Below are 10,475 nucleotides of genomic sequence, written 5' to 3' on the forward strand. Positions count from 1 at the left end.
GTGACTTTTATCTTTGTATATCAGAATCATTTTCACTTTTTTTTTTTTAAAATATAGGTTTTTGGTCCTCTTGATAGACTGAAAAAGAGACTTTCTAGGGGTTAGGCCTAAGATTCTTAGGAGCAGCTCTACTCTATTGTGATTGTGTTGTGCAGGAGCACAGGATATACTAGTTTGATGTGTACACATTTTGCCAACTGATACTTGTTTCAAGTTGTCAGAGCATTTTAGAATTCAGGTTTCTCTTTACCTTGTAAAGTGTATGTAAGCACAAGTTTTAACTATTTTTTTTCTTTAAAGAATTATTTATTTAACTTTATTTATCATCATCATCATCATTATTATTATTATTTTAATTTGCTACAGGATACATATGCCCACCAGAGAGCAAGAACGAGAGAGAGGGAAAGCAAGTTGTCAGATCCAGGACTCGAACTGCAGTCAACCATGTATCCAGCACCTAACCCGCCAAGCCACCTGCTTGTCCCATGAGGCTTACTTCTAATGTTTGTTTTTTTTTTTTAACATTATAAGTAAGTTCCTGAATGCTATAATTAAGTGAATGTATACCAGCATGGAGTTTTATAATTCTGTTTACATTTACTTTAGTAGAAGAATAGTTCAGATTTTTCTTGTCTGGTTATAGAGAGGCAGTAGGATGATAAAATTATGAACAAGGCATGGAAAACTACACACAGTTGTAAAAGTCAAGAGTCATTTCATGTGCCAGTGCACCCATCACAGTGTTAGTTATCATGAACTCCCACTCCATTTTCTGTACCCTTCAGATTTTCAGCCCTTTCCATTTCCCCTTATCCTTGGATTATTGAGAAGCAAAATCCAGACACATCATTTAATTAGAATTTTTAATATTGTAAATTTAAAAACAAAATTTGTCCACATGTAAGAATTGGAAGTTTATTAATATCATCACGTATCTAGTCAGTGCTCAGATGTCTCTGATTGTCTCATTACTCTTTATAGTAGCCTGTTCAAATCTGGATCTAAATCTGATCTCTATGATCAGTTTTCTAACAGGCTTTAGAGTGTAGGCTTCCTCCTTTGCTGTTTATTTTTGCAACTTTTTTCTGTATATTCTTTCAGTCTTGATTTTGTATATGACATCTCCATGGAGTTGACTAACAGAAACATAGAATTTTAAGGTTAAGAGGAAATCTTAAGTTATTTCATAGATTAGTCTCATTTCCCAGTGGAGGAACTTGCTGTTCACTGGTTTTCCAGTCATAAACCTAATTAGAGTCAGAGAAAGGATTAGAACTCAGGCCTAAATCTCATGGTGATAATGTTGAAGAGGTTAGTAATAGTGTAAACATTCCAACTTTCCTTCCTGAAGGTGTCTTTTATTTTATTCTAGTGAGTACTTGGTATTAGAAATTGTAGCAAACCAGAAGCAAATACTGGTCCCCCTCAATAATCCACAGACATGTAGATAGGAAGGTTTTAGGTTTGTCAGGTAGTTTTTAGTTCTTCTTACTGTTCTCATATCCTGAACTTTTTCAAATACATGTAAATGGTAATTAAAATAAAAATAGGAAAATATTATTTCTGTTATCTGGATTGCATGGCTAGATTAAAATACATATTTTAACTTTCATCTGTGAGAAATGCCAAAAACACTGTTTACAGAGTGTGAGCTATTGCATTTGGCTCACCTCGCTCTAGCTCCTCAGCTCTTCTGGCCAGCCACATTCCCTCTACACACCTTCTCCTCCTCTTGCCACAGATTTCGAAGCAAATCCCAGGCATATCATTTCAGCCATAAATATTTCATTGTGGATCTAAAAAATACAAACTTCTAAAAAATGTCACCATAGTGTATTTATCACACAGATTAACAATAACTTCATAGTGCCACATATCTGCCCAGACAGCATTCAGATTTGCCTCACTGTGATTTAAATTACTGTTTTTTAAGTTTGTATGTTTGCAGGATCCAAATAAAGTACTTAATGGAAATGGTTGATACTGTATTAAATTTGTTTATAAATTAGCTTGTGGTTTCGACACCTTTTTAAAAAGCCACATTTAAAATTGTGTTTTAGTTCTGGTTAACAAATAAAACAGAAAATAGTGTCCATCTAGTTTTTAAGACCCAACAAGGGTATAGTCAAACCTTGTATTCTTCAGGGTGCTTCTAGTTCTTATTAGGAAGGGAGAGTCCGTGGTTAATAAATATGGGGAAAGTTAAGTAGTATTCTTAATAAACTTTCTCAGAACCTTTTATGTGCTAATATGTGTATGAGTCTCCCTGAATGGGGGTGATTGTATGCCAAGTTCTTAAACTCGTTTGATTAGGGAGCTCATTTTTTTCTTTCCTTAGAAAATATTTTATGAACTTAATGGATTTGGGAATGTATTTTAGGTGGTGATGATTACATGTAGTTTTCCTTATGTTCTTTTTATTTTCAGTAGGTACTGAAGCCAAATTAAATTTATTAATCTGAGAAAACATTTTTTAAAGGGAACTACTAATCTGTTTTAAAGCTATACTTGATCTTACAGGTTTAATTATTTTATAGTTTAAAAAAATTTTTTTATAAATTAAAGCATTGATTGGCATATAATCTAAATTTTTCATTTTAGAGAATAAAGCTTTTTTTTTTAAAAACAGGATGAAACAAGTGAAGATGCTAACTGTCTTGCTTTGAGTGGACATGATAAAACAGAAACAAAGGTATACTAATTCAGCCTTTAGCATACATACACAATTAAGAGTACAAAAAATGTGATAGAAATGTCTCTAGAATGTTGTATTGTTTTTTTTTGTGCTATAGGTTTTAGATTTTTTCTGTTAGTGTTGTTTTTAGAAAAGTGTTTATTCCTTTTTAATGTTAATTTAGAACATTCTGAGCACTGAAAGGGATATAGTGATGAATGGGGCATGTTATATACCGTTAAAGGAGCTTATAATTAGAGATGTTAAGACATAGATGTAATTAATTATATTATCAAACAAAAATCAAAACAATTGAAAGGCTGAGGCGTAAGAGCAGGTAAAATGTTATTTCTGACTGCAAAAATATAGTAAAACAGCTTCATGGGAGAGAAAAATAGCATTTGAAGTGGCCCTTGAAGGATACATAGGATTTTTGACAGTTCTAAGATGAAGAAGTTATCTCGCTATTGGGTTGAAAGAATGGTTAGAGAACCAGTTCTTATTTTATTTATTTAGTCCCCCCTCCCTTCTCTGCCACAGGGCACGTACACTTGCAAAGGGCGGGGGGTAAGAAATCATCTTCCAGGGGAGGTGGCAATGCCACAGTCCCTCCTCCTCCATCCTTCTTTCAGGATTTTGGGCATGCATGCGCACACGCCTGGCATGATTTTCAAACTGCCAGGCCCTGGACTCGAACCATGGTCAGCTATGTGGGAGGTCGGTGCCTTAGCCACCCATGCCACCTGCTGGCCCCATGAGAACCAGTTTTTAGAATAATTTTGGCCAGAACCTGGGGTTTTGGGGTCAAGGTAGATGTGGTGGAAGAGATCATTTTTTTTCCAAATTTCCTGTGAAAGATTTTAAATGTCATTTTCTCAGAATTGAAATATCTGAAGGCTTTTCACTTTCTTCCTCTTTGTTGTAGAAAAAATGAACACCCTCCCCTTTCTTCAAATTATCCAGATTCCCCACCATGGATATTTTAAGTATTCTTTTGATGTCTTTATAGATTCTGCGTTTGCCCTCATAAGTGCATACATTCCATTGCCTTATACTTTCTCATTTTTACTCATTTGTAAACCAAAGAAAAAGTTCATGTCACTATGAAGTTATTAATGGCTGCTTAGGATGCTGTCTTAAGGCTTTTGCCTTATTTCATTCAACTGGTTTCCTGTCATTAGCAGTTGTTTTCATTTATACAGGCGGGCTGAGTTTTTCTATGTAGTATTGATTTTAGCTAAATACCTGCCGTTCATTTACATTTATTTAGCATAAATTAGTGAAAGAAATTATTGAGACGAACTGCTTGAATTTTAAAACTTGATACACATTGCCAAGTTGTCCTTCAGAAAGGCTTTGCTCCTCCATTCCTACTTCTTTCACCTCATTTACCCTTTTAAGTTTTATAGAAGAAAATCATTATTTCATTGATATATTTTTATCTTTATTTGTTTTTTAGAAATTGAAGTTTTTATGTTTATTTTTATTCGTGCGTGGATGTATTTATTTTTTTCCTTTTGTGCATTGCCTTAAAGAAGTTTAGAGCAGTGGAATGACATGGCTTACTCTGTTTTCTGATTGTGCTTACATTAGAATCAATGCACTGATTATTGGGGAGGGGAGAAGAGACCATAAGGAGAGAGAAGTCTCTTAGCGACATACTTCCTACGTTTAATTAAAGGCATGGGGCAACTTTAGGGCTCCTAGGTAATTTTATTTAGTAACACTGGATGGGTCCTTCCCTCCCATCGTTAGGAACTTTCTTTGGGTTTATATTCTGCTAATTATTGTCTGGATAACATTTTATTAATGGGCTTGTTGCATGCTTTTAATTATTGTTTGTTTAAGATGTCTAAGTGGAGCTAGTTAGAAAGGCATGAGATATTCTGACCAGGCCTTGTAAGAATTAAATAGACAAATAGAAATGTATTAGTATCTAAAATGATGAAATAACCTATGATGAGGCATAATAAATGATTTTGTAATATAGTCACATCTTTCTCTTGATCCCTTCTGTCTTCCAGTTTGTCTTCTTTATTAGCCACCAAACCCAGTTATGTTACTTTATTCTTTTTTAAGTCTCTTTCCCCTCCCCATCCTCTTTGTCTCATAGGAGCAGCTTGATACAGAGACGAGTCCCACTCAGTCAGACACTGTTCAGACAGCGGCTTCTCTGTCAGCCTCTCAGGTAATAACGCAAAACAACAAAGAGAGTTATGGATGTTCTTAAGATTGATGTGGTATATTGAATTAAAATGAGTGTTAATAAGACACATTAAATTGTCTTTGCGAAAGTAGTTATTTGGTAGCCTGTAAATGTATTGATTGTAGTTTAAAGGCATGGCACCAACCAATAGAAACGTTATTGTACGCTGAGTCAAGATGCTGACTCATCCCTGATGTATTACTTTATGTTGCAAATCATTTCAATCCTCCTGCACAAAGTTCACAGTGAAATTTAAACTAGAACAGAAAACTGTTCTTCCTGGAAATTTTTGGTGAGGTTAATAGATTCTTTTTATTTTTAAAGGGTGTTTCTGTCTCGTTTTGTTTTGTTTTGTTTTGTTTTGTTTTGTTTTTATGAGAAGTTTTTGCTATAGGGCGCATGCGCTTACCAGACAGACAGACAGAGACATAGAGACAGAAAGTGAGAAATCACCCCCAGCGGGGATGGCCACGCCACAGTCCTTTCTCCTCCATTGTCGGGATCTTAGGCACGCACGCACATGCGCCGGCATGAGTTCTAAGCTACTGGGTCCGGGACGCAAACCGTGGTTGACTACATGGGAATCCAGCGACGTAGCCATTACGCTAACTAAAACTGCTGGTTCCCTCTGTCTCAGTTTTCATTACTGCATTCTAGTCAGTCATTTAGTTTGACCCATGGTTCATTAGAATTATTTTCATTGTCCTAGCAGTTCTGCTTGTAACAGTCCCTTCTGTACAGTAGGCATTTAGAATCTTTTATCATTGATTTGTGAACCTTCATTTTGTTTGTGAAATAAATTTCTTCTTGAAAAGTTCACAGTGAAATTTAAACTAGAACAGAAAACTGTTCTTCCTGGAAATTTTTGGTGAGGTTAATAGATTCTTTTTATTTTTAAAGGGTGTTTTTGTTTTGTTTTGTTTTGTTTTGTTTTGTTTTGTTTTTATGAGAAGTTTTTGCTATAGGGCGCATGCGCTTACCAGACAGACAGACAGAGACATAGAGACAGAAAGCGAGAAATCACCCCCAGCGGGGATGGCCACGCCACAGTCCTTTCTCCTCCATTCTCGGGATCTTAGGCACGCACGCACACGCGCCCGGCATGAGTTCTAAGCCACTGGGTCCGGGACGCAAACCGTGGTTGACTACATGGGAATCCAGCGACGTAGCCATTACGCTAACTAAAACTGCTGGTTCCCTCTGTCTCAGTTTTCATTACTGCATTCTAGTCAGTCATTTAGTTTGACCCATGGTTCATTAGAATTATTTTCATTGTCCTAGCAGTTCTGCTTGTAACAGTCCCTTCTGTACAGTAGGCATTTAGAATCTTTTATCATTGATTTGTGAACCTTCATTTTGTTTGTGAAATAAATTTCTTCTTGAATTGTTACAAATTGAATAGAACCTAAAATTCAAGTCAAACTCTGACACAAAAAAACATTTCTATTAAGTAGGTATTAAACTGGGTCCCCTTTACAAAATAACTAAGCTAACAATTACTGCCTAGTGATGATGTTAGACTGATGATACTGTAATATTTTGCTGCCTTGCGGTTCAGTTACTTTAATGGGATCATTTTAACATGTGCTTTTGGGGACCAGCCAGTGGTGTGGTAGGTAAGGCAGCTGGATCCTGCAGGGTGGAGTAGGTGACCTGAGACCCCGACTTCATGGCTTGAGCCATGTTCAGGGAGGTGTACATGCGTGCCCAGAGTCCCAAGTGAAGAATAGAGGAGAGGGCATTATGGTATGTCCATCCTGCCTAAGGGATGCTTTCTCACTTTCGCTCTGGTGAATGCACATGCCCTATAGCCAAACAAAACAAAAATAAATAAATGTGCATTGGCTGGATGTTAACTTTTGTAGTCACTAAAGATACAGAAATAACTGTGTTTAGATGCTAGGGTGTCTTTTATTTTCATAATTTTTATCTAATCAAATTCTGCAGGTGGCTAAGTAAAATAACTCCAGCAAGTGCTGTATTTACATGGACAAGCATGTTTATTAGCCTTAAACTGTCCTGTGTGTGTGATCAGAACTTTGTTTTTTGGTGGGGAGGTTTTTGCTAGGGCGCATGTGCTCGCCAGAAAGACAGAGCGAGACAGAAAGACAGCGAGAAATCACCCCTCTCCCCTCAGGGGGAATGGCCACACTGTAATCCCTTCTCTCCTCCATTCTCCTCTTGGGATCTTGGGCATGGACAGACACGTGCCTGGTGTGAGTTTAAGCCGCCGGGTCCGGGACTCAAACCACGTCAACTACATGGGAGTTCAGTGACATAGCCATTATGCCAACTGCCAGTCCCATGTAATAACAGCTTTCAGTTAGCCACATTACTCTCTAGGGAACTATTTTCATAGCTTTGTCTTACCGAGTTTATCCCTGTGGTATTAGTACCTGTGGATGTTTGCCTTTTAAATATCTTTATGAGGGAGTAGAATTTTCTTTCTTTCTTTTTAATATTTAGGAGTCAGAAATTCCATAAACATTTTTTTAAGTTCATCTCTGTATTTTTGAATTTTACAGAAGGCTCATGATTCAATCTGTTTAATAGACTAATTTTTTTTTTTAAATTTCAACTGCATAAATGATTGCTTAGTTGTGTAGATTTGATTTTATAATTTATTGTCAGAAAATAATAAATTAAGAAAAAAGGAAGTTTACTGGCAACCGCTACTTCTGTGTATAAGGTGAACTTTAAGTAGTCTCCCACATGGGGGTGCTCCAATACTAGTTAATATTACAGCTGGTAATGTTACCATAAGTAAATACAATGAACAACTTCATAATTATACGTAGATGATTCTTAAAGGATCATGTTTTTAAAATCCATATTTGAACTAGAAGTTTTTAGATATATTGCTAAAGTATTGTTAATATATTTATACTTATTTCAAGAGTATTACAAGTTTAGAACAAATAAGGTGATAGTTATAGTCATGCTTATTTGCATTCTATTTTTATAGCATTTTAGCAATTTTCTTTACATTTTTAATACTGTTCTTTTTACAGTAAGGTTCTATCATTTCTTAGGAAGCAAACCAGTGACAGTACTTTGCATTGTTAAATTATAGGGTTTCGAACAATGTTATGTTCTTTGCTTTTGTTCTCAGAAAACATCCAGTACAGACCTTTCTGATATCCCTGCTCTCCCTGCAAATCCTATTCCTGTTATCAAGAATTCAATAAAACTGAGATTGAATCGGTAAAAACAACCTCAGGGGTCCATAAACAATATCTGCCAACTCAACCTGTTGTCTTCAAATGCTAAAAAGAGGAGAACGGAGGGCACAAGACTAGACATGACCGAAACGGATTTAGGTTTTTGGTGATCTCCCTTACTGGGCTATAATCAGCACTTGGTCGGAAGTCCAGGTTAGTATGTGAAGCCAGGAGTACTATTATTATTGTGTTAGCAACAGTTGCATTAAATTTCAAAAAATTACTGCCTTTAAATAAAAACAAACCTCGAGCTATATTTGTATCCATAATTAACATCTGGATTGGGTTTATGTTTGATGCATTGTTTGGAAAATTTGCAATACAAACTGGCATAAGAATTCCTTATTCTGATGATGCACTTTTATGTATTTTTTAGTAGAAAGTAGAACCAATTTTAGATTTTCAGCTTGATGGATTTTCATTTTTTCCCCGAAGAATTTTCTTTACCATTAGTCTTCAAATTGGATACCATTGTGCAGTGGGTGTACTGTTATACTTCAGAGAGAAGATAAGAGTACATCTAGTTCGGTCCCTATCAGGTAGCTGTACCCTAATTAAATAAATATAAACTTTAAGGTATACCTTTGACGTGAAAGAATAATTAGGAAATGCTTGGTTTCGATGGGGGTCATGATTAAGAAATGATATTTTGGTCTTATTTATAGAATTGTTTTATAGTGCATACAAATCAGCGGTTAGCCAACAAATATTTTTCTATGAGGTTATTGAATCTCGGTGTTCTTTTGCCTTCAATCTGCTGTCTTCCCACCACACAAGAAAAGCTTTTTACGCCACCTACTTTTTCTTCTCCCGTTTTTTTTCTTTCTTTCTTTCTCTTCTTTTCCCTCCTGTCTGCACAGATAGGACTTAATTCATAAAAAACAAAATGCCAGTATTTTCCTATGCCATGATGTGAAACCAGTGAACCTGTGGCCATATGGCACAGAGCAGTGAATTATGGTCCCATGGCTGAAACTTTATGGTGATTAAGAGCAATGCCATTGAAAAGGATGATCTGTCTTGGATGGCCATTTGATCTCTAAATAAGAGGAATTTTGTACACTCCACAGAACTCCTGTCTATAGTAAAATTGATTTTCAATTTTGAACTTGTGGGCAAAAAGGCATTTTTCTCCAAGATTTTTAAACTACTTTTTATTTTTAAATGGTTTACCAAAATATTTCAGTAAATTTTACATGTAGAAACATTTTAAAAATCATTTCTAGCAAGCACTTGACATCTAGTCAGCTCTCTACTCCTGTTTTATTTTGTCAAAAGATTAGGAACACCTTTCTTAAAATACTTTTTCATAATTGAGCAGAAGAACATCCATCTTACGAAGTATGAGGGATGCCAGATGTGGGTAAACTTGGTTACTCTTTCTTAATCTGGACAAAAGCAAATCTAACAGATTTTCTGATGAGCATGTTTTATGAATCCTCCATTGTGCTCTGTTCTATCACATGTGCATTTTTCATGTTAAACTGCAATTACTTAAACTCTTCCCCTATCCTCCTAAATTAATTTTCCGAAGTTGAAGTGTAGTCTTCCCCACCCAGGCTATGCATTAATTGAGGCTTTCTTTTCACCATGACTTTCTAACGTCTCGTATACAATTTCTACTTCCCACATCTTTGCTCTGCACAGCCACCTTGTCTTTCCTCCCATCACCTAAGAGAAAAAGATGGTCATACTAACAGGTGACGTGTACAAGGTGTCTGTGTGTTTCGTGTAGCTTCAGAGTTAGATTGAAATTGCCAGGCACAGATTTAGTCTTGTCATTTTGTTTACACATTGGGGAAAACAATTCAGTTTATTAAACGTTTCATGTAACTGCACCCAAGTTTTGCCAAGCTGGAAACTTGGACCTTTTCTGTGTAGTGACTTTTTAATTCTAGTTTTCATAACCTGGAGATCAGACTGTTGCTTTCGCATGATGTACGTAGTGTCTCATGACCGGAGTTTGCTTTGTTTTATAGTATCTGTACTCCTTGTATTTTTCAAGAGCTATTTTGTAAACAGATGATGTATTTCTCCATTGAAAACACAATAAAAAAAAAAAAAAACAGCACAATCCCTCAGCTTGCTGGTTTCTTTGGACTATTTCTTCTGGTTATTTTGTGTGTTTTTTTGTGATTTAATTGGTTCTACTTATAATGTTATAGTATGGCTTTTATGTGAAGATTTCAAAGTAACTTGCTTTGGTTACATTAGAAAACATTTGTTTTTGGTTAACTTAAGCCATTAGCAGCATCCTGATATTAATTAGCATTTGCCATAACTAGGTATTTGTTTTCTTTATGATTGATCTTTAGGGAGGAAAACACGAATATAGTTACTGTTAATTCACTTTTAGCTGTCCTGTCCTCTA

General features: G+C 35.8%; 1 protein-coding gene across 5 annotated transcripts in view; it reads left to right on the forward strand.

Annotated features, from left to right (window-relative positions):
- The window catches only part of PAPOLA (poly(A) polymerase alpha), a 74,492-nt gene extending 64,317 nt beyond the window's left edge, over positions 1 to 10,175 (forward strand). For 3 of the 5 annotated variants that reach the window (XM_006159971.3, XM_006159969.3, XM_006159968.3), the window contains exons 20-22: positions 2,633 to 2,695; positions 4,791 to 4,865; positions 7,996 to 10,175. In XM_006159971.3, coding sequence (XP_006160033.1) covers positions 2,633 to 2,695; positions 4,791 to 4,865; positions 7,996 to 8,091 — 234 coding nt within the window. In that variant the 3' untranslated portion in view covers positions 8,092 to 10,175. The remainder of the gene's footprint in view (positions 1 to 2,632; positions 2,696 to 4,790; positions 4,866 to 7,995) is intronic. The other 2 variants (XM_027776379.1, XM_006159970.3) reach the window with 1 other exon arrangement.
- Positions 10,176 to 10,475: the final 300 nt, after the last annotated feature.

The sequence above is a fragment of the Tupaia chinensis genome, unplaced genomic scaffold (genome assembly GCF_000334495.1).
Source record: "Tupaia chinensis unplaced genomic scaffold, TupChi_1.0 Scaffold000671_1, whole genome shotgun sequence".
NCBI lineage: Eukaryota > Metazoa > Chordata > Mammalia > Scandentia > Tupaiidae > Tupaia > Tupaia belangeri.